The sequence below is a fragment of the Magallana gigas genome, chromosome 5 (genome assembly GCF_963853765.1).
Source record: "Magallana gigas chromosome 5, xbMagGiga1.1, whole genome shotgun sequence".
In the NCBI taxonomy this organism is placed as follows: domain Eukaryota; kingdom Metazoa; phylum Mollusca; class Bivalvia; order Ostreida; family Ostreidae; genus Magallana; species Magallana gigas.
In genome coordinates, this window is record NC_088857.1 from 38,054,317 (window position 1) to 38,079,895 (window position 25,579).

The 25,579-nt window shown below is 35.6% G+C and overlaps 1 protein-coding gene across 1 annotated transcript; it reads left to right on the top strand.

The window, feature by feature from the left end:
• The first annotated feature begins 8,792 nt into the window (after nucleotides 1-8,792).
• On the top strand, nucleotides 8,793-25,457 carry LOC105331851 (uncharacterized). The gene is made up of 16 exons (XM_034466951.2): nucleotides 8,793-8,937; nucleotides 10,407-10,522; nucleotides 10,749-10,899; nucleotides 11,581-11,873; nucleotides 12,100-13,331; nucleotides 13,440-13,546; nucleotides 13,702-13,771; nucleotides 18,991-19,107; nucleotides 19,467-19,811; nucleotides 20,026-21,973; nucleotides 22,580-22,725; nucleotides 22,855-23,030; nucleotides 23,379-23,499; nucleotides 24,339-24,404; nucleotides 24,736-24,834; nucleotides 25,171-25,457. Exons 2-16 carry the CDS (start codon nucleotides 10,423-10,425, stop codon nucleotides 25,264-25,266), a joined length of 5,067 nt encoding a protein of 1,688 aa, XP_034322842.2. The 5' UTR covers nucleotides 8,793-8,937; nucleotides 10,407-10,422; the 3' UTR covers nucleotides 25,267-25,457.
• The last annotated feature ends 122 nt before the right edge of the window (nucleotides 25,458-25,579 follow it).

A 25,579-nucleotide genomic window follows, 5' to 3' on the forward strand; every position in this document is an offset into this window, starting at 1 on the left:
TGCCTGCAAGATTGGCCATTCCATATAAAGACAACCTGAAACGGGAGAGCAAGAGATATATAAACACTGGCTACAGGGAGTATTCTCAGTATTACATAGAGTATGTAGCTCTCGCTGACAAACTCTGTATATAACTGCCAATAATTCACCAGATTTTTCACCATGAGCCTGCCTAATATACAATACAATATGTTTTTAGCAAAGAGTTTTCTTTCCTTCTCTCAATCTCTTATGAAAGAAAACAGTTACACCTAAGATTAATGAGTCTAATTAGATGGCATAAAAATAATAGCTTAATTATAGTATGCACTTCACTCACTTAATTGAATTAACCTGGTTCTATTTAATCTAGTAAATCTACACAATAAACATGAGTGTCAGTAAATCTGTTGTGCTTGTAGCTAATTAATTTATGTAGCAATATTGTACAGGTATACATTTTATCTAGACAGTTTATAATGAATAGTGTACAACGCACTTGTAGTTCTTTGCTTACCATTATGACAGACTTTTGGATACATATAGATCAAAGAATAGCAAATTTTTATTTCTTCGATCTGTTGTCTATACCACAAGGTCCAATATCTTCTTGAATGGAAATGATTTGGCAAAGATGTTCAGATTTACTTTGTAATAGGTTGTTAGGAATAGGTTATAAAAGTTATAACTAAAGAAGGGGAGAGTGACAGAGAAGAATGTGCAGATCTTGGGGAAGGGCCAGGGCTGTCTGGACCCCCCCCCCCCCCCCACCCACTTCCAACCCGGCAAATTTAAACCATACCTGTTAACCCTCCGGCATTGCGCGGGAGACTCCCGCAAAACGGCCTAAAAATCTAAGATCTCCCGCATCCAACCTATCTCCCGCGCGGGAGACAATTTTCTCCCGCAATCGTATTTGTCTTCCCCATACCCCCCCCCCCCCCCCCCCAATTCTGAATCTTTACATGCAAATTTCAACAACCACTGCGGGTTTTCCCCTGATTTTGAGTTAAAAAGCTGCTGTGTAGCTTGAATATATCAAAATCCATCCAAGTACTGTCTACCGTGATCATAGTATGACATGTTATAGTCCAGTTTACTTTTTACGATTACTTCCGGTTTTGACTTAAATCAGTTACGTATTTAGTTATGCATAAAAATAAGTGAAAGCTTAAAAGATCTTACGGAAGCCCATTTAGGACCTATCAAAAAATATTTTTGAATTTGATATAACGAATTCTTGAATTTGTTAAAACGAATTTAAATCGTTATAACAAATTGTTGAATCCGTTATAACGAATTAAATTTGTTATAACAAATTTTAGGAATTCGTTTTAACGAATTTAATCTGTTATAACAAATTCGCTGAATTCGTTATTTCAAATTTTAAAATCTGTTTTAACAAATTAAATTTGAAGTAACGAATTCTTGAATTCGTTATTTCAAAGTTTTAATTCGTAATATCGGTTTTTTAAAATCGGTTATAACATATTTTCACACAGTTTGTGATAACAAATTTCATGTTTTGGGGAACAAATTAAACAGGGCGGACTTCATTTGTCCCATATCGGCGTACGACGATTTAAGAACTGCTATGTGTGTAGCAACGCATTTCCACCAAAAATATTATGCAGGATATACAGATTTGTTTCGACGGGTTTCTGCGCAAAATTCCAAAAATTTGTTTAGTCATGCTATTAATTATTGAGCATGTTGATTTATAAAAGGGCACCTGCAGTCCAGCCAATGTCGAACTTATGTCATAGAATTTATTTACCAAAATTTAATGCGAAAACCGCATCGAAATCGATGCAAAAATAATGGAGTTAAGCCTCTTCAAAGTGCCTATTTTAACCTCTTTTAGAAATCTAATCAAGAGAAAATGCGATAAGGCGATAACAAGGCTTCAGTGACGTCACGAGGTCAACACTAGGAACATTTCCTTACAAAGCTATACAAAATATATTCAATTTTACAGCAAAAATGATTGATATAGGTCAGCTTATGTTTTGACGTATCTAGTTATTTTAAGTATTGTAAATTTAGAAAGTTGTATCCGTAATTATTTTGTTACAGTCAGATTTCTTTTTAAACAATTTTAAAATTTGCTATTCTAATCGCCTTTTAACGATGAATAGGATATCATTAAACGCTTGCATGGGCAGATTTATGTTCAATATTCATATTTATTTTGGTCAGAGCGTGTTCAAATCCAATAAAGCTTGAAGGGCTTTATGATAGATTTGATATGCACGCTCCGACCGAAATTATCACCTCATATTATTCAAAGAATGATGCCTTTTTGCTTTTAATTATATTATTTCCAATTTCTACACTTCAAAACAACATTTCAAAACCACTTGGTTTTTTTTTTCATGCATAGCACATGTTATGTATTATTGCAGCAAATACCCTTTTTTCGGTTATGCTGTAGGACACGCTTATTTTGTGTCGCTCCTTTTTTCTGAGATAATTGGGCAATAGGTTTTCAAAATTGATTTGTAATGTTATCACAGTAAAGGACACTTGAAAAATATAAATATGATATTTTATATGACATAGCCAGGCATTATAATTAGGATGTGCGCATGCGTGAACAAACTTTCCATCGGGATTGGTAAACGTTCGGGGGGAAATTCGATAGCATCTTGGAGAAACTTCGAACTGATGATAGGTGCCAAAAACAGAAAACAGAAAACCGTAACTTTTATATCATATAGTCATTAAAACTGATAAGAATGTTATGTAACTTTGGTTTACACTAAAAAAAATTAATTAAATATTTGCGAGGTCAATAAAGGCAATGTTACAGGAAAACAATAGACACGTAGCTTCAAACTGGTGGGTTGGTGGGGGTGGCAGGGAGAGGCCTGTCCCCATGCAGTTGCCTTCCCCCCTTTCCTAGCATTTTCGGAGCATGTATAAAATTGAAAGTGACTGGGAGGAAATAAACTGTGAAATTTAAGTTTGAGGTAAACTTAGCATTTCTGTAGCTACCCCCACGGTGTACGATTTTCGAATTTTTTTTTTGCATGTCAAAAATTGTTTGGCGATTCTCCCATCCCCCCTCTCTTTTCACTTGTATACGATGCCACCCGCCTGAACAAAATATCACGGTTTCCTTATATATACCAGTAAAAAAGAATTTAGTTTATATATAAACCAATATTACTGTATCTCATACAATATACCATTCACTAGGTTTTATAAACACCTACGCTTAAATTCAATATAAAAAAAATTCAAGGTTAGGAGGAGAGGGATAATTTATTTTTGTTTTCTTTTATTTCAGGGGTTATTGGTGAGGGGTAGGGGTGGTCAGAACACCGACCCCATGTAGCTCTATCCATAACCCCTCACCAAGGTCTGTGTGTCCATCACCAGGGTCTGTATACCCATCACCAGGGTCAGAGTACATATTACCAGGGTCAGAGTAAGTACTACCAGAGTCGGTGTACGTATCACCAGGGTCTGTATACGCATAACTAGATTCAGTATACCCATCACCAGGACACCAGGGTCTCAATACTTATCCCGAGGGTCAATGTGTGTTTGCGCTAATCACCAGAGTTTGTTTACCCATAGCCAGAAATCCACGTAACCATCACCAGGCTCTCAATGCCTATCACCAGGGTCAGTGTACGTTTCACCAGGGTCTATATGCCTAACACCGGGGTCTGTATACTAGTATTAATAGGGACAGAGTGCACATCAATGACGTCTGTATACCCATATCCAGAATCAGCATACCCATCACCAGGGTAAATTTACCTATAACCAAGGTTAGTGTACCCAATTACAAGAGTGTGTACATGAATACGCGTAACCAGAGCCAGTATATCCATCACCTGGGTCTCAATACCTATAACAATATAGGTTTTGAGACCCTGGTAATGGGCAGACCCTGGTGATACGAACACTGACCTTGGTGATATGCATTAAGACCCTGAAGATGGGTCGAATGACTTGGTGATGAGCACACAGACCCTGGTGATACGTACACTGACCCTGGTAATAGATATAAATATCCTGATAATCGTAATACTGACCGAGGTTATAGGTATACAGACCCTGGTGATACGAACACTGACCCTAGTGATACATACACTGACCCTGATGATACGTACACTGACCCAGGTTATTGGTATGCAGACCCAGATGATGGGCACACAGACCCTGGTGATACGTACACTGACCTTGTTGATAGATATAGACATCCTGATTATCGTAATATTGACCCAAGTTATGGATATACAGACCCTGGTGATACAAACACTGACCCTAGTGATACATACACTATGCCATTAAAACATTTAAAACTCCTAATCCGTGGGAATATGGGGTAAGGCGTACCGTTAACTTCAAATCTACATTTTATTTCCTCTCTCTTTTTTTTTTAGTTTTTATCTGGTCCCAAAACATTAGGAAGGGAACTCTTTGTTAATTCACCTTTTATATCTAAATTTAAGAAAACATTTGCTGCGAGTAAACGTGTGCTGAAGGGAGTAGTCTAGCTCGTCCCCCTGCCCCTGCTCCACTCCACACCCCCTCCCCCACTCCGATGCTAAGTGCCTGTTGTTTTCCTGTAACATTGCTCTTTTTTTTTCTCTCAAATACTAATATTTATTTAACATTTTGGTGTAAATCTAATGTACACCACAATCCTATCTCTTTTAATGAACATTTGTACTGTTAAAATCGGCTTTTTCTAAACTTTTTTAAATTGCGCTAATATCAGTTCGAAGTTCCCTCAAACAACTTTCGAATTTCCTCCCAAACGTTTCCGAAAAGTCGGTACACGCATGCACACATCCTGGTTATAGTGCCTGGTTGTACTACATAAAAAATAGCCTATTCTATACATCGTTCTGATGGAAAATTGCTTCACGCATGCACATATCCTGGTTATAATGCCTGGCTACATCATATAAAATATTATATTGATATTTTTAAGTGTCCTTTACTGTGATAACCCAGCCCAATGATAAAAAAAAAAAACGAGCGACACAAAATGGGCGTGTCCTACAGCATAACCGAAAAACAGTATTGGCTGCGCTGCGTAATAATACATAGCATGTGTTATTTATTAAAAACAACAGTGGTTTTAGAATGTTGTTTTAAAGTGTAGAAATTGGAATTAATATAAATATAAGTATTAAAGTAATAAGGAATCTTTGAATATTACGAGTTGATAATTTCGGTCAGAGCGTGGTCAAATCTATCATAAATCCCTTCGAGTTTTATTTGATTTGAACACGTCCCGGCCAAAATCACCTGAGACTAGTAATACTCAAAGAATGATTCCTTATTCTTAAATCAATTCTATTCCAGACAGGTATTTTTTAAGTATGGCGTAATCTCACGGTTTGGTGATGAAATGAGATGATAAATGCAGATATATGTTAATAAATCAGCATGCTCATCGATTGATAGCATTAATTAAAAAAAATATTTGGAATTCTGCACAGAAACCCGTAGAAGCAAATCTGTATATATTGTGTTTTTGGTGAAATTGCATTGCTACATATATAACAGTTCTTAAATATTTTGTTTCTATCTATGTAGGGATTCTAGCAAAGCTGATGAAGTAAGGTGTCTTTTGGAATTGTTACATCTGTTACCATGGTTACAGCAACAGCTTCATTTACCACTTCGCAGTTAAACGCCGATCAATTGATCGGCGCATTTCGTCGTACGCCGATATGGGACAAATGAAGTCCGCCCGGTTTAATTTGTTCCCCAAAACATGAAATTTGTTACCACAAATTGGGTGAAAATATGTTATAACCGATTTTAAAAAACCGATATTACGAATTAAAACTTTGAAATAACGAATTCAAGAATTCGTTATTTCAAATTTAATTTGTTAAAACAGATTTTAAAATTTGAAATAACGAATTCAGCGAATTTGTTATAACAGATTAAATTCGTTAAAACGAATTCCTTAAATTTGTTATAACAAATTTAATTCGTTATAACGGATTCAACAATTTGTTATAACGATTTAAATTCGTTTTAACAAATTCAAGAATTCGTTATATCAAATTCAAAAATATTTTTTGATAGGTCCTAAATGGGCTTCCGTAAGATCTTGATTTTACTCTGTAACACCAAAGAAAACAATACACAGCCAGTGGTGTCACTTTTTAAATAGGTGCACCGGTAAAGCACCCAAGCCACGTGCAGTGAGTCGTGACTAATTCTGTCTGGACAGCACGGTCGGTAAAAATCAAAGTGAGTTTGGAACACTGACACCCATGCGAATGTGTTCGGAATGTTTTCTTTATCGTTGCTAAGTATGTAATAAATCCAAAGGTGCTCGAATGAAAGTTCACGAGACTTCACCGAGATTTGTCCAGTTCCTGTGAAATTTCGAGCGGAAGTATAAATGTTCGGATAATATTCTCAAAATACGTAAGTACTGGTTGATTTTCATATCATATTCTACTTTGATTTATGTTAAAACATCAACATATTTTAAGATGTATGTCTTATTTCACTATCTAGCAGTTTTTTAATTAAACGATGATATTCAGAACAGAGTTATCGTTCGTGTACAACCACGTGTAGAGTGGTTGATAATATAAACATTGGGTTGCTTAATAAAATCATAGCCATGTTTGATGCTTGTTGTGTGAAATACCATGTTTTTAAAAAAAAATAATGGGTGAATGTTTTGGATAAAAACTTAGTGTATCGTGCCATTTTCAATGAACATTCTGCATAAAATAGTACAGTCTGTTTCACTATTGATGTTATTACTAGGTCAGGCGCGGATCGAAAATTAATTCTTAGGGGGGATCTCTACTACGCATGATAATTGTCGCAACAGCAGAAAAAATACTTTTTTTTGTATTGTCACATTTATTTCTAGAACACATTTTATCCACCAATTAATAAAAATAAGGTCTAAAATCAATAAACCTCTAGAATTTACATTTGAATACAAGTACCTAGATTCTCTAAAATAGACTATAAACACGAGGCACGATTTTTACTGCGAAACTGAAAGGGTCAAATAAAACCACGTGGTCTAAAATTTAAATGACAATAACATTCGCAGGGGTGACTGAGTGTTTAAACAAGCTACCGATAAAAGTGAAGTTCGAGAAAAAAGTGTTAAAGCATTTCACAACAGTTTTTAAAGTTTATAGTACCGGTACTATGAATTACAGGGATGCTATAGACATTACAACAGAGATCATTTTTAAATGATACTGGAGAAATACATGTTGTTTGTGAATTAAAAATCTTTCCTCTATATAAGGCAAAAAATAATTTTAAAGAATATTATTTACTGGTATTTTCTTAACTGGGTTTCACTGCATATTCAAAATACGCATTTAATAAATTTTCTGTGTTTACCCTAGATGTCAGCATGCAGTGATGGTTCAATACTCATCAATAAGAAGACTTAATATAAAAAGTGGCACTATTGACTTGTTTAATAAACTTACAAAATTCACATTGTAAAATTACTGAAAATGGGCCTCGCTCGGACACACCCACACCCCTCCTCCCAAGGCAATCAAAATTATTCCTCAGACCCCTGGTCCTTCACCCGAGAAAAATTTTGTGGATTTGTGCATGGAGAAGGTGATAGATTCCCTCCTCAATCATTTAGTCCTGTGGTGAGCTGTATGCGTTATGATCCAAATTTAGTCTCCATGCATGCACTGCAGTTGAATTTTACCACAAGCCTCTAAATTTCTATCAGTAAGCCATTAAATGTATGGAAAGAAAGAGATATATACATGTACCCCATCTATACATAAATACACCAGTGTATTTATAGATTATAGATAGGGTATATATATCTCTCTTCCCATATATCTACCAGCTTATCCTAACTCTGTTTCCTCTTACCCCATATCAATATATAAATAGTGCCTGTTTGGGAGGGTAACAGTTGAAATTGACACCCCGAGAAAACCATTGTCAACCGACGCGAAGCGGAGGTTGACAATGGTTTTCGAGGGGTGTCAATTTCAACTGTTATCCTCCCAAACAGGCACTATTTATTTTGTTATACTGAATGTCTTTTTTAAAATTTTTAAGAAAATTTTTCTGCTTTTATATAGGAATAACGTGAATTCTACAGCGAACCGTACGCGCATAATTTTCGCGCATGTAACATTTTTTAATGTTACCCGTTGCCAAGTGCGTTGCTAACGCTGAGGGTAATAGTAAATATTATTAACTGCGTCTTAACCAATCAGATTTCAGTATTTAACATGAAAGTATAACAATGAAAGTTATTCCTCTTCGTTCAAATCCCAAATTAAACCAGGCATACATAACAGTTTAGACATGAACAGTTTAAACATAAAAATTCCTTAATGCAAATTTTCAGAATTAAAACATTATTAAGCACAAATGGTTATATTTTCGAAAATACATGACGTCAGGTGCCTGACCAGACTGTCACTGGTGCATTGCCATATTAACTAGTATTATCATCAGTTTGTCATATCAACTGTTTGTCATGTTAAGATTTCAACTGTGACATAACACGGCAAATAATTTTCTATTTAAAAAACGAAATTAAGAAAATTTAAATTCACGGTAAAATATATACAAGAATGGCACAAAATTTACCAAATAAACAAATGTCATATCATGTATGTCGACACATCTGAAATATGGCGGGAAGGTTAGTAAACACATTAGACGCGGAGTGATATAAAAACAATTACGTCCTGTTTTCTTACAAATATCCCGAACAAACATGATGTAAAAGGCCTAATTCATTATTATATTGACACAAACACATGATAAACGTTTTATTTGATAAGAAGTTTGTTAAGCTAAGACTGCACTATATTTTTGGTTGCATTCTTTGAATGTAGAACGACAGAGAGCGCCATATTCAATAAACAACGTGCATGGGAGCTTAGTTCAACAGACGGCTGACCATGTTGATGATAAAGATTCACTGTTCTAAATACATTTGAATAGGTAAGAAAGATTCAATTTAGCCTTATAATTAGCGTTACGATAAATATTGAACATTCTATAACAATGCATAGTTAGGCCAATTACAGGTCAGAAAGTTTAACAAGTTCGAGAGCCCGGAGAGATGCCATTGCAATTTGCATTAATTGTCTCGCAGTCTTGGGCAGTGGCAAACGGCGTCATATTGCAGACCAACATCCACTAATGGTTTGTGTGAGGGTAGTTAAATTTGAAACTACTTTGGGTCGCCTGTCTTCTAGCTCTATGCATCATCATGCATTTGGCCGTACATACACTCCCGTAATGTAATTAAATTAATCGTAATGTAATTAAATTAATAGTGAATTCAAGAAAAATCCCAACATCTTTGACGTGCAATTATACAGAGATGGAGTTGAAATAGTTTGCTATTGGAGCTGAGATGTACAGGCTTTGAAGTCTATGGCATAGTTTCACTAAAGATGCTAATTGGTTTATATAAATTCACATCCCAAAATGTGTATACACTATACAAGTATAGACATTAATCATACCAGAGGTCCAGTCAGTACCGCTGTAGCCTGTATTATTGTTAACCAGTCTTCTGTGAACTTCAAGGTGTTTAACCTTTTCGGTTTTAAAGTATCAATTTATACAATAAAAAAACTTGCTTGAACAGTTTTGTGACCTAAAATGCCTCCAATGATCTGTCTGCTCTGATTTACTTTTCTTAAAAATAATAGACTTTTTTAACTGTGTGTTTTAAAGTTAGTCACTTATTGAAAATTGATAAATTCTGTATTTTACATTAAACCTTGACATCTACTTTTAACCCTTAAAGAACTAAGTAAAATTCAGTTTTGGCAGCATGTTATTAAATAAATCATATATTTACAAAATATGAAGTACCGTAACATTGCACTGGCAAGAAATGGTCCTTGGCAAGAACTGGTCGCACACCAGTAAAGTTTTTAAAAAAACTAACCATGAGTGAGTGATATCATTTTCATTTCATTCAACCTTTATGCTATTGTTAATAGCATAAAATGCTATAACTAAAAAAAAAAAGAAATTGAATTTTTTTAACTGGGGCTATAATCACAAGATATATCTATAAGAAGTCAAATTAATCTAGAAAGGGTCAAAAGAAGAGAAACAGCGTTGACACCCATGGATTAATATATATTGCATTTTACAAGAAATTATGCCCATACTTAGTACTGACCTGGAAACATTTTATCCTGATTATAGAACCACATGGGTCATTGCATAACGCTGTGAAGATCATTTTATCAAACGTCCTACTGAGAGTCATTTCATTTTAAAAGCTTAGCTTAGTGTAATAAAAACCAGTGATAATGGGTCATGCTGAGAGCTTACAAACAGATTGAAGCCTCACAACATGAGAGTAAGGATGTGGACAGTATTTCTTTCTGGTGTCTTCTTTCACACGTTGTATTAAACTGAAGTGTTGCTTTTTTTTTTAATTACAGATTTCATGTTACAAATATGAACCCAAATATACCGATGTATCCTATGCAGATGGGAGATGGCTATACTAAATATTATTCCCAGCCTAATCACCTTCCCTATGCTACATACAATTCAGGTGAGAGTGACTTTGAGATTTATTGATGATCAAAGAATAATATTTAACAAAGGATTGTATAAATAGTATCAAATGGTTAAGTGGATTATCCGATTTCTGACTGGTCAGTCTTGAAATGGTGATAGTTCAGATTTCTGGATAAAAGGGATCAGATATTTGAATACTTTACTTAAATCAAATTGGGTTGTTAAGGAACTTGTTTATATTTTTTTTCTCTTTGATGCAGGACCCCAGCCATATACACAGTTACCCTATTCCACTCCCTCAATGACCCCAGGGTCCTGTGCCCCATCCCCCCTGTCGCTCCCACCACAGAATGTGCAGCCCTCATCCTTAGGGCAAAGATACCATGCCCCATCAAATAATATGTACCCTAGGTAAGTGAATTCAAAGTTTGGTACATTTACGTCTTATGACTTCTGTAGTTTCATCTGTTTTTATTGATTTCACTGTTGAGTAGACCTGAGAAACCAAAATGTTCATGACTTTGAGAAAAGGGTAAATTGTGTTAATTGGTAGAGGCTGTAAACATACTGTCCTGTTTTCAGAAAAATGAATCGCTCCAGAGTTTGTTTTTAATGAAATTTAGTATTAGTTCTGTCATAAATAACTATACAACAATTATAACAATTGACAATACTTGCTAAGTATATATTCTATTTGAAGTTAAACTAGTGACATATTTAAATTTCTCATCATAATTTGTTATTAAGATTGTTGAGAAGCTGAGCATATTTGAATGAATTCTTAGCCTCCCAATTCTGACTCCAAATTGGTGATTATCTTGTCGTACAAGCAAATGAAAAATTAGTAAATTTAGATAAAGCACATTGTTCATCACAATTTTAAACTAAATTGACTCATCTAAATCACAAAACAGGTATTTGGTTACAATAAATTGTCCTTGAATTTATGTAGCCTCAAAATATCCACTGTTATTTTAATTGTTGGCATGGAATATTGTTATAAGAAACCATGAATGGTGTATCATAACATAAAAAGTCTGATTGTACACAAGATGTATTGTCATAAGTGGTCATGTTTGTGTGTTTGTTAAGATTTCCAGTGCAAGATTTAACGGGGAGATCATTAATGCAGCCACGCTCTGGTTTGTCCCCCAGCAATGTTTCCTACACACCAGTCAGTCCAAAGACGTCAACAGGAAATGCGGTGTTGTTCATGAACTGCTCACCAGATGTGTATAAAAGGTCACCAACACCCCCTGGATCATACAGATCCCCTGGATCCACTCCTACAGTTTTTGGATCAAGTGCTGAAACAACTCCTCATAGTCAACTCCCACCACTTCATGATGAAGCTATCTTTCAGTCTTACATGGACTCAACTCAAGGTAAAATTGTAATTCCCATTATTTAATTCTCTGTTAAAGTAAGAAAGCTAGCATAATTGGGAAAGGGACATTAGATAACCAAGTTCATTTTGGTTTCTGAAATGCAATTATACTTAATAATAGGTAAAATTTTATGTTTATTATGATACAAAATATCTTCACATTCTTAAAATGAACATGTTATGATTTTAGCTACGTGTATATTGCAACTGCCATATCCTTGTAGGTGAAAGAACATCAACTCCGCCACAGTCAGTGGAAGACAAGTTCAAAGCCAAAGCATCTCAGTATGGTATTGAAATCAGCAGTACAGTGGAACAGTTCCTGAAATCCCAGGAAAAAGACACCAAACACACCATAGTGCCAAAAGTCAGCAAATCAGACCCCACATTAAATCATCACAAGAAACAGCAAGGGGATGTTCTCGACAATTTCCAACAGAAGGCCCTCACAAATGGAATCATAATGGAGGATCCCAGAGAGAAGGCTGAGTTGAGTGAGATGAGTTCCAAAGAAAAGGATCAAGTAATCTTGAAATGCATTGATGAATTCTGTGGAACTGGAAAAGAATTGTTGGATGAGGAGGAGAGAAATTCCCTTTGGAACAGGTCAAATTCTATTCAGTCCACCTCATCAAAGCACAGTGAAAGTCAAGAAGATTCTTTTGAAGAAGAAACAAGTATAGAAAAAAGCTGTGAGGAAGATGTTAACTCAGTGGAAATTGATCATCAAAAGACTGAAAATGTTCAGTTGGGAAAAAATGACACAATGAGAGGGAAGGACCAAACATATTTAGAGGATCTTGCAAAAGAACTTGTGAATGATGCTATCCTAGGTGCCTTGAAGGACTTGAGGGTTGAAGAAAATGAAAGGAATTGCACCGACAAGGCAACCTGTGGAAATAAATTATACTCTTGGCCAATGAAAATGAACAGCAACGATATCCAAACAGACAAACAACAAACTGATAGCAACAATAATGGAAGTGTGCCACTGGGTGTGATAGCCTCTAAACCACTTCTTCGAAGTGTCCTTGACCCAGGGTCACCAGAGTTCATGCCCAAGGAGAAAACCTCCTTCCCCCTTAATACTGGCTCCCCAGAGTTCATTCCTTCCACTGGGAATGGAGCAATGCCTTGCTTTTCATTTGTGAATTCTGTATCTGACAATTCTTGGCCTGAGGGACAGAAAGATACCTCATTTAACCCTGCACAGCATATTCATAGACTCGGTCAGAGCTACTACTCCAAGAATGCCTCCTGTCAAACTTGGTTGGAACCTATGGTGAATGCATCCTGTAACACCCCCCAAGTGAAGTTGAAGGATCAGAGCATGAAGACGATCACCTGTGATTCCAGGGAAGTTGGCATTAACACCATGGAGACATTTGAGTGTGATGATGACGACACCATCATCATGCCATTGAATGAACTTCGCTGCAGGCTAGCCGATACTCAGGTACAAAGCTGTTAATATGTAAAGATTGTAATCAAACAAATAATTTTTGAGTTAAGTGTAATCATTGTGGTCTTATAACTTTAGAAATGATTGACTGTACATTTGCAGAAAGAACTGCTGTTACTTCGAGGGAAGGTGTGTCTAGACGAAATGGAAAGACAAATATCCACTTTGGAGAAGAGTAGAATTACATGGACAAGCTATTTTGATCTTGAGTAAGAATTTCAGTCTTTTTTTATCCATATTATCAAAGGCATGTCTTTCATTTTTGTTTCAATGTTGTTTTCCATAAAAAAGATACAGAAAAGTATTAATGATATGTATTTTTAGTTACATTGCATTTTATTGATTAGTGCCTTTTGTTTTGTAGTGATGCAGACTTGGAAGAATTGATAGATTTCCAGATAACAACTTTAAAGAAAAAGATCTTGTGTCATTTGGTAAATGAATACAAAACTAACTTTTTTAAAAACACTGATTGACAATTTGCATAGTTTATTTTATTCATTCTTATACCTCTGACAATTTAAACTAAAATGAAAAGAGGTTTATGTTACTTTAAAATGTTAAAAAAAGGAAGAAGAGGAGTTATGACTCCTTCTTATGAAAAAGGCGTAATACTTTTTAGCTCACCTGAGCTGAAAGCTCAAGTGAGCTTTTCTGATCACAGTTTGTCCGTCATCCGTCTGTCTGTAAACTTTTCACATTTTAAACTTCTTCTCTATAACCAAATGGCCAATTTCAACCAAATTTGGCACAAAGCATCCCTATGGAAAGGTGATTATAAAATGCAGAAATGAAAGACTGATCTTTATTTAAAACGGAGAAAACCTCGAAACTGTAGAAAAAGGGGGGTGGATTTTAAAAAATCTTTTTCTCAAGAACTACTGAGTCAAATTCAACGTAATTAAGCATAAATAATCCTTATGGAAAGGAAAATATTAATTGCAAAAATTATGGGCTAATTCTGTTTCAATTTGAGTAATTAACGAAAATAAAAATAAAGAGATAATCGCTGTCAATCAGTATATAACTTCGGGTTCAGTATTCCATATCGAAAACGAAAGTTCTTTGTTTGAAGCAGCCATGTTTGAATGTTGACGCATGACAAACGGGTCAAACTGACAAAGATGAATTTGCTTGTTGAGCAACAGTTCGAAGGGATACTTGAAACATACAAAATATATTTGTGCTGATTTCGTGAAGTAAATTGAGGTTAAAACTTTCAATGCGTTTACATTTTCACTTGTGACGGTGGTTTTAGATTGTTTTGATTTTCGTTTCATTTTCGTAAATCATGCTTTGTAACTTGAGGAGAACTATCCCCTGTATTTTGGAATTTTTACGTATCGAATCAAACATAGACTTCGGTCAATAAGACAGCTGATTGTTTACCTGCACAAAATAAGCAAAATCTGATGCACTAACAACATTTTATATTATAAATACTGTTACATATTCGCCCTAGCACTATAACACATGGATCACAACAGAGGCTGCCATCTTGGAACTACTTTATTATTATGTATTAATGCGCATGACATAAACAACATATAGAACCGAGCATGTAAACATTCCGGATATAACATCTTCTCCCTCCTTAAGAATGATGTACATACATGTTTCATTTGTTGTTGCATGTGCAGTATTTCTATACGCCAACAAGAAATTTGCCAGTTTTCTTTCAATGCTCCCTGCATCATTCTTACTGCATTTCATGGCTTGCTTGAAAGTTTGGACAAAACGCTCTGCAAGTCCATTACTAGATGGGTGGTACGGTGATGTCTTGATGTGCTTTATGCCGTTAGCATTCAAGAACTCTTCAAATTCTCTTGAGGTAAATTGTGGGCCATTGTCACTCACAATTGTTACTGGAAGTCCATTTCTGGAGAAAATGGTTCTCAGAACATCAATAGTACGGGTTGATGTGGTTTTGCTAACTCTCCATCTTTGTCAGTAGAAGTCCAATCACTGTTAATGCACGACATGACACGACCTAGAACTACGTCATTACGAGTTTCGTTTTGAATGTTTTTGCTAAAAACTGGTAGAGTTTCAATCTGTCCAAGATAAAAAGCGTCCACCATATCTATGGTTACATCAGACTCTGTGCTTTTCAGTGGTAAGCGTGACATGGAATCTGCATTCGCATGCTTAGAAGTTTTACGGAATCCAATTTCGTAGTCATAAGCAGACAAGAAGAGAGAATAGCGCTGTAATCTTGAAGATGCTGTAACTGGGACTCCTCTCTGAGGACTGAAAATGTGTATCAAGGGCTGATGGTCGGTGATCAACTTGAATTTCCTACCAAACAAGTACGAATGGAATTTCTTGATCCCCCATATGATTCCCAAGGCTTCTTTATCAATCTGAGAATAGTTTTTCTCCGCTGGTGCTAATGTGCAAGAGGCGAATGCGATTGGTCTCTCTGTTCCATCAGGTAGCTCATGAGAAATAACTGCACCGAGTCCATAAGGTGATGCATCACATGCCAGGGAAATAGGCAAGTCAGGGCTATAATGTGTAAGTACCAGATCTGATGCTACTAAGTCCTTCACCTTGTTGAATGATTCTTCACAGGATTCTGTCCAATTCCAATGGCTGTCTTTTCGCAACAAGTTATGCAACGGTCCAAGTACTGTTGCCAGGTCAGGTAAGAATTTACCATAATAGTTCACTAAACCTAAGAACGATCTTAGTTGAGAGACATTACATGGGGAAGGTGCTTTAACTATGGCATCAATCTTCTCTGGTGTCTTGTGTAGACCATTTCTATCAATCACATGTCCACAAAAGGTAATGCTTTCCTTGAAGAATTCGCACTTCTCTAGATTTGCTCTCAGTCCATATTGGCTCAATCGCTTCAGTACCATGTCCAAATTCCTGAGATGTTCTTCATTATTCTTGCCGGTTATAACCATGTCGTCTAACATGCACTGAGTTCCAGGGACTCCTTGTAATACTTGCTCAAGGGTCCTCTGCCAAATAGCAGGCGCTGACGCTATGCCAAAGGCCATGCGATTATAACGATATAATCCCTTATGTGTGCTAATGGTAAGTAGCTCCTTGCACGATTCATCCACTGGAAGTTGCAAGTATGCTTGCTTCAAATCGATCTTGGAGAAATGCGTTTCACCATTTAGGTTGGCGAAGATGTCATTGAACTTCATTTTTCCTGTCGTTTCCTCTGGAACGTCTATTCTTCACATGCAGTCTGTTCACGGCTCCTGTATCTGTCCGATTCCTAGCCTGTACTAATTCTGTTGCATCCTTAGCTGCCGCCTCCATTGCCACACTGATCTCCATAGCTTTTTCAAATGTCAAGTCTTTCTCTGACAGCAAGCGCTTTTGAATGTGAGGGTGTCTTATACCACATACCACTCTATCCCTCAACTTTTCATTTAGCGAAGCATTAAAATCACAATAAATCTAGAGTTTCTTTAACTGAGCTACATACTCCGTTATTGTTTCTCCTTCCTTCTGGTCTCTTTTATCGAAACGGAAGCGTTCTGCTGTTTTGATGGGCTTAGGGGACAAATGCCTGTTGAGTAATGTCACCAAGTCCTGATAAGTCTTCTCAGCTGGTTTATCAGGAAAAGTCAAATCCCGCAGGAGAGAATATAATCGTCCACCGATGAGACATAATAAAGACGGTACCTTTTTTCCAGGATCTATCTCATTCACCGTGAAGTACTGCTCAAATCGTTCGACGTAAGATTCCCACGGTTCGATAGTCTCGTCAAATGGGTCAATCTTTCCAATTAAACCAAATGCCGCCATTACCACAGATCCAAAATATAATGGGACGGGTTAGAAACAGACAATTTGGAATAATTTGAGGTTACCGGAGTTTATCCTCGTCGCCAATATGTTACATATTCGCCCTAGCACTATAACACATGGATCACAACAGAGGCTGCCATCTTGGAACTACTTTATTATTATGTATTAATGCGCATGACATAAACAACATATAGAACCGAGCATGTAAACATTCTGGATATAACAAATACTATACATTCTTTTGATAATTCGGTACGATCTATATGTAATGGTTAATGAATACAACATGTTTTGTTAAGATGCTTGGCATTTTCAGTTTAAACGGATATTGTTTTCGCTGCTAGAAATATATAGGTATATATATATATATATTATGAAAAATAAATTGTGCTCTTTCTTTGTTTTAGTGCATGTTTGTTCTGTTTTAATTGTTTAAAATTTCTCTTTACTAACCATATTTGAGTGTCAAGTTTCGAATTATAAGCAAGATACATAGCTTTGCTCACAGAACTGAGGCCATGCTTTTGTTCAATTACATTTTAAATGCTGAATCGGAAACACCAAATTTAAAAATCTTAAGTTGAATGTAATAAACTCTTCTGAACAAAAAATTGACTCAAACCTAGCAGAAATTCGAGCTCTGTATCTCTTCTTATAATTCTACGATTGACGCTGAAATTTTGATTGATCACTATAAATGTCTCGCTAAACGTTAAATACCTGTACAGATATATTAAAAGGATGATATGCTGTAACTACTTTGTGGGGCCCCCTCCTTATACGATGAATTATATGAAATCTACACCAACATTGATGGTTTTTCAGACACAATTAAATAAAAACGACTCGCTATTCTTAGAAAATTTTACAGCGGAATATCATCTTGATTTGTAGCTGAGTGGGGGGGGGGGGGGGCTAAACTTTATTAGAAATCTTGACAAGCAAAAAAAAAGGATTTTGAGTACTGCAATGTCTAACTTTGCAAAAAAGGGGAGGGGGGCACCCCCGGCTCCGACACATTGATTATAATAGCTCTTTAGCGTATAACATTACAGCATTTTTCATTCGAGTGTATTCATCAATTATAAGTGAGTAAGGTTATAAAATGTCACACGAGTTCACGCCTGGTAAACAACAGTGGTTTATAATGCGGAAGACCAATTAAATTTTTGAATGTTTTTGATTTTAGCGCATTGAAGTACAATTTTCTTCTTTCACATATAGGAATTTTTTAAATAAAATACAATAACTAGCTAGTAGTTGAAGACTAAAATGTACCTAAATGCATGCTCTCATATATAATTTGAGCGCTTTATAAAGTTAGGGGACAGAACTAAAATAAAGGGAATTGGAAGTTAACGATGTAACCCTACCAAAAATTTTGTTTTATATCTTGTATAGGATGTTGTTTTTGAAAACAATGGTATTTCATAAAGGTACAATGCCAAAGATTAAGTGTAGCAAAATAAGTGTAAAATTTAGATACTTTATGGTATTCTTTTTTGTTTTTCTACTGATGGGCCATATGGCACAATATCCTTTGGACACCCATATAAAGCCATTCGTGCTCAGGTGAGCGATGTGGCCCCATGGGCCTCTTGTTGTAAGTCAGTATGTAAGTTGCCAGACCATTGTGGTAGCTACAGTATTTGAGTCAGCTTGCCGCTCATCAAACACCATACTCAAGATAAACATTACAAGAAAGTTCCTAGTTGATTTCCATTAATGTCAAATCCATGTTAGATATTGTCCGTCTAATGTATAGAATAAGGGGACATATATATTTTGAAGAACAGATATTGTTCAATCCTTTATAAAAATGAGTAGGTTCTTTCTGATGTCTGTTTTAAAGTTAGATTTATTCATTTAATTTCAGGAAAAAATACGAGAGTTTGAAAAGAAACTGGATTCTGGAGAAATTCTGACTGAAGTACCATGTTTTGAATCCATTGTCACAAGTAACAGCAAAGTTAGCAAATTAGTGAACAAAAAGGTAAATCTTTATATGGGAATTCTGGTATGAAAATAATTATGATAGCATGTATAGGAATTAAAGCTATGAATTGCAAAGTACATGTATGAAATATGAGGTCACTCTGCCTTGCTGATTTTTGTGTACAGATATTAACATTTTTTTTATGTGATGCAACAAAACCTTTAACAATGTCCTAGAGTAATGATATAAGAAATTTTTCAGAACTCAGAGTTTGCATTAGTATGATGTAATTTTTGGTACCTTCATGATACAATTTATGCAATTGTTAAGCATCCGTAGTACATTTGCTTTCAATGAGATAATGAAACAAAGCTGAGAAATTTTCCCCACAATCAATGATATATTTTTCTTTTTAGAAAATGAATAGTCTTCAGAAATTCAGTCAAGAGCTTAGCCATAATTCTATTAAAAAGACAGCCACTGCCTCCAGCATTGCTGACAATGACAGTGTAGTTGGATTAGTGGCAGAAAATAGGAGTGTGTCAAATTCACCTACAGATGAGATGATGAATCCAAATCCAACCAAGACTGTAAGTGATAGTCAAATGGCAAAAAAGAAAACTAAAGACAAGACAAAGAAGAAGGGAGTAAAGTCTGGAGGGAAGAGTCAGGTCAAGGAAGGGCAAAGTAAGCTCAAGGACAGTGGAGAGGTCAAGGCTGAAAAGAGAGACAAGCATACGGCAGAACAAACTCAACAGCAGGTACATGTACATTGTGTATATCCTATATATTTTCCTTGGATAAAGTGATGTGTATCTCTCTTCATATGCACTTGCAGCCTTTTGGTTTTTACTGTTGTAAATAAAACTTATAGTACAAAGTTGTCTTTGGAAAACCTTGAGGTATTTTTCTTCGAAATGTCACAAATTGATGTTTATTTTAGATCTAAATAATGTAAAATGTTATCTTTTGTAGGCCACTGTTAATAATGGTAATCTATCTACACCAGAAGAAGTGGCACAATTTTTACAACATGAATGGGAAATGTCTCAAAAACAAGGTGTTGTTGATGATACAGTACTAGTGAGCAGCAATATGGAGAATCCTACAGGGGCAGATAATTTACAATGCCCTCGGAGGGATGAAAAAATGGAAAGGAAGGAAACTCAAACGGACTCTGTATCAAAATCTAGTTTGAAAAGTGAAGTTTTGTATTCATCTAGTCACACTGTCAATTCCTTAGATGTCAAGTCAAATTCAGTAGTAAAGCAGAAAAATGATGAGTCATCTGCAGATTTCAATTGTTCACCTTACATGACAAACAATTCAACTGAGGTTTTGTGTGAATCAAATGATGGAAATTTTTCCCCCACTGAACAAACTGTTGTATGCAATGTGCAGATTTCTTCTACTAATTTGGAAACAAATGAATTTGATATGAAACATTTAAAAAAAAATGAAATGCAAGTGAATGATCAAGAAAATGTGAATGGTGTTCCACTTGGTCAAACAAAACAAGCCATGCAGAATTTGTCAAATGAAGAAATGCCTCCTGCATCTGCAGTTCATGACATGATGGGTTCAAATCTAGAATCTCAAGTTTCCAACTCAACTGCTACTCAACAACAGACATTACCAGAATCTGGTGTAACTGTGGATCCCATATTGTTTGAAGCAGTGAAGGCTCAAATTGCTCAGGTGTACCCAGCATTTGCAGCAGATCCAAGTGTGTTGAACTCGATTGCCCTCCAACAGACTATGGTGTTACAGGCGTGTGTTGCATCAGGGGGTAATCTGGGCATCAGTGGGGCACAGCCTGTTGTGGGCAGTGAAAAAGTGGATACAGAGCCAAAATTAAGTCTACAAATTCCTTCAGAAAATTCAGCATGCAAGCAAGAAAAAGATACTTCCAGCTGTGTTCAACCTCAACCTCATCAACAAAAAGAGACCACTGACTTTTCTTTGGAAACTTCCATCCCAACGTCAGCAAGTGGGGCCATTCCAAAACGTGTAAGTTCATACCAGAATTCTGGAATTATGGCAAATCCTTTACCAAATAGGAAGGAATTTGACTCTCAATTGGAGCAGATTCAAGACATTGCACCCCCACCCGGTCTTAGTGGAACATCTATTGCAAGCAACAGTAGTGGATCCAAACCTTTTAAGTTTGATGCAGAAAATAAAGCTTGTGATCCCTATAATATGCCTAGTGTACAGTCAGGTATTGGAGCTTCAATAAATCTGGATCATGTTAATCAGCCTGACCCAGCAACGCTAAACACACAGTCGGCGTATATACCACCTCTCATCCCTAAATCATTTGACACAAACTTTGAGCATCAAGCTCCAGAGGTGTCAGAAGGTTTCATGAAGTCAAGTGTTGATTACTTTGGAAACCAAAATAAAACAGAACAATTATTAACCATTGGTCAGAAATCTTCAGCTTTTCCTTCAAACCCAAGCCTCATCAGCAAAAGAGAGTTTGCACAACCAAGTATTGCACCAAAGGAGATGTCAAATCAGAAACAGTTGGAGAACAGTTTGGATTCCATAAGTGACAAAATCAGCAGTATTAATCTCTCAGCTGGGATAGTAGGGGGTTCACCTAACATCTTAAGGAAAGAACATTTCCCTCAGAAGGGTGATTCAAAAATGGAATCCCTCAACCTGGATGAGATTGATGATGATGAGGAGGAGGAGGAGGAGGAAGATGAGAAAGATTTTGCAATTAAATCTAAGGAATCTCAAGATCTGTTCAATCAGTGGCAGAAACCATCCTTAACAAAGAGAGAGAACACCCCTCCTCCAGAGGAGACTAAGTCCAACCAGCTTGGGATGCAGAAACTGGGCAGTGTGATGCACACACGTCGCACTCAGCTGGAGAAAGGTTCACTGAGGGACTGGATGAAGAAAGACACAGAGGGTAAAACAACTGGTGGATTTTTATTTATAATAAATGTCCATTAATTTATTGCTTCATGAGTAGATTTAAAGTGGGATTTATTGCTCAAGGTGCAGTTACCTAATATGTAAGTCATGTTAAATAATGGTGAAAGGTAATGATGTTTAAAGCAATATGAGGTGTATTTTTAGAATTTTATTTTGCTGCATAAATTTGCTAGTATGATAAGTCTGCATGTAGATTAAAATCTTATGACAAATAAAATTTTAAAGAATCGTTAATTTTCGTCAGAAGAAAAATTTCTCTTCTAAGGAATATATAGCAGACCAATTTTTTTACAGGCCGACAATAATTCAATTTTGCTTCATTTAAGGCTTCTTTACGGCTTTTCCAATAAAAATATGGCTAACAGAACTTTAAAAACAGTGATATTTTTGTCATTTTAGTAGAAAATAACATTTTTTGTAAAAAAAAAAAAATTTCAGCACGAAAATTGCAGCTCATATTGCTTTAAAGATCTTTTCATAGAGTGAGAACCTATTCAAATTGAAGAACTTGTGTTCAAACCTATTGTATATTACCGGTATTTACATAACGAAATATCTTCAAACCATTTCTTGATTTTAGTGGAAGTGGGCCGTGCTGTAGATCAGTTGGATCAAATTTCTTATGGTTCTGACACACAACAGCAACTTGATGTCCAGGCACAACCTCAAGGACAGCCTAGATTAATCAAAGAAACAACACCAGAAGAAGAAGAGAGCTGGACTCAAGTAAGCATAGCAGGTTTTTAAAAAAATATCAAAATCTGTGCCTATACAACTGTCCTCACAGGTTGAAAAGTTCTGAAAACATTTTGATTTAGTTTAAAAAAAAAAGAATTTCTATTTAAAATGTGTTAGGTCACCAAGAAAGGGAAGAAGAAAGAGATGACCCAGCCTCTTCCACCCTTGAATCCACAGCCTTCCATAAATCCACCACCTAAATTGTCTGCGACATCAAGACCATCTTCTGAAAAGAGCAACAACTTTGAGAGACTTGTTCAGAGACTTGGTGAAATCTTTGCAGGATTAAGCAGGTTTGTTGACTTATATGGCACTAAAACTGAATAAATAAAATTATTTGTAGCAGCTAAATTTAGGTAGTACATGTACCTTTACTATTACAGTTTTAGTTCTGTAGGATTTGATAACCCTAATGATGTAGTCAAGGTTTTCGATAAAAATGTTCTTTGTTAAAAAAATAAATATAAATAAATGGATTTATTACTTTTATTTTTACCTGTCCATGAAAATGTAAAATGGTTTAGAATGCTGAATGTCTTAAGATAGTGACTTTAAAATGGTGTTTTTATACTTCATTTATAAATGTTGAATTCTGCAGTGTGATTATCAGTACCGGTAGTCATAATCTCTTGTCCTTACAGAGAGGAACTGATCAGTGTGATAACGTCGGTCAGGAAACAGAGAGGGGGCCTCAGTGGTTTAACGGTCAAGGACATTGTGGCTGATGCTAGGGTGTTTGCTACACGGCTCATGAAAAACAAGGTAAAACTGCAAGTGTTCAACACCCAATAGTTGCAGAACTTCAAATTGTATAGAACTGGGTTTCTTATAGAACATATATAGCATGTATAGCTCAAGCTGTAGCTCTACTGGAAATTTTTGGTTGATGGGACCTGGCTTTAAGACCATAAATTGAAATTAGACTACAGGTAGTCAAATATTTTCATAAGTTCCAACTTTTGAAAACTTTCAACAATTAAATAGAATTTTCATAATAGTTTTGTATGGCTATAGTTGGCATTAACTCACTTTCAGATTGATAACAATAATTTTAAAAAAAATGGCAAGTGCAGTGCCAAATTGTGATGAAATGTCATTACAGTAGACTTAATTATATTGTAGAAGCAGATATATTCGTGGAGGATTTAATTTCATTATTTTCGTTGGCAGTGTATATCAATGAAATTAAATCCATGACGAATTTTTAACCCAAGTATTAATAAATACAGAGTTGGTACACAATACATTTTAGTGTATATATTAGATTGTGTTGAAATGCAATAATAGCTGGGTAATTAAGGCATTATAGGCGGGGGAATTCCCCGCCTCCCTGATCTTGGAGACAACCCTGATAAATAGTATTTTAACACCTTTCCAATATCAGTTTTATCCACTTGTCGTTAGGTGTGATACCTACCCTGGAACGTATCTGTCAGAAGTCATGAAATTTACTTGACTTGCATTAATTTACAAAATGAACTGTTGGACATGAAAGGTTCATGCATTTTATAAGGTACCATCATATTGTAAAGGAAAATGACATGTCTATGTATATGATACTGTTGATAGTTTATAAACGAGTTCATTATTTGAATTTGCAGAATAAACTGGTGACTCAAACTTTCTGCGACTTTTCCATGCCATTCCAAAAGAACCAAGAGAGACCGGTGAGTGTCTACCTACATGCATATCAAATACTTTGTTCTTTACAAGAACTATCTGTTGCTGTTTCAAAATGTATCAGCATAATCTTGCATTTGAAGTTGCATTCAATTCTGAAATAAACATAAAGGAAAGTTATTCAGAAGTTTTAAATGAAGGATTTGATGCTATTTTATTTTGAATATTAGAATTTAATTCCTTTGAGTTTAAAAGCTTATATGGTAGAAGTTAATTGTCTTATTATTAAATTGTGTTTTGTGTGTTTGTTATTAAGTCTCTGAAAAGGCAAGGCTTAAAATTTGAGATATTTTATGAATTTTGTTTTAATCTAAACAGCCACCAAGGGATGATGAAGAGATATGCATCATTTGCCATGATGGCTTGAGTTGTGAAGAAGTCAAGAGTTTGGAATGTGGACATGTTTTTCATGCAGGGGTATGTATGTTGTAATATTTGCTCTGTTGTGCAATTATTGTAAATTCCTTATATTATGCAAACACTTAATTCCGCCAATCATCCGTTTTGCATCAAATTGTGAGAATATGAAACCGCAAACACAGAATTTTTGTCATAGTTTCATTTATTTTACATCTGACAGAAAAAAGGAAGCGAGATTTAAAAATCTGCGAGATGTGCATTTCGCGATTTCACGAGGAAATTAATCCCTAGCGTTTTTAAATTAGGAATCTACAGCATTTATTTGAAGACCATAGGTAATATGAAATCCGAAGTCTGCTCTGTGGTTACATGACTTGTTGTGCTTCCTTTCAGTGCATCAAACAATGGGTGTATGGCAGAGAAATGACTTGTCCCACATGTAGAAGACTGGTGCTGTTTCCTGAGGAATTTCCCAAACTGGGAAAGTAGTTTTGGACCTTTAATTTTCCTCCTCTGACATTGTGGGGTTATATCGTACCAGTACTTAAAGATTTGTCTTGCAAAGAACTGTAAACTATGCATTGTTTTATATTTGTTTTGCATTACATAGGGAATGTATATCAAAATAAGCAATTTTGTTGTAGTAATGACTTTTTCTAGAAAATGAAATGTTAAATTGATGTGTGTTTGTGTTAGTATTTTACTTATGGGAAACAGATTGTATGCTATAAAGTTTGGATGTTCAAATTGATATTTTTATTATTTGATTATTCTCTAGCATATTTTGATCAATATTCAAAAG

Coding starts and splice junctions, on each gene's coding strand:
- LOC105331851 (XM_034466951.2), top strand. CDS start 10,423: ATGAACCCAAATATACCGATGTATCCTATGCAGATGGGAGATGGCTAT. Junction 21,974..22,579: donor GATGAAGAAAGACACAGAGG/GTAAAACAACTG, acceptor TCTTGATTTTAG/TGGAAGTGGGCCGTGCTGTA. Junction 22,726..22,854: donor AAGAAGAGAGCTGGACTCAA/GTAAGCATAGCA, acceptor AAAATGTGTTAG/GTCACCAAGAAAGGGAAGAA.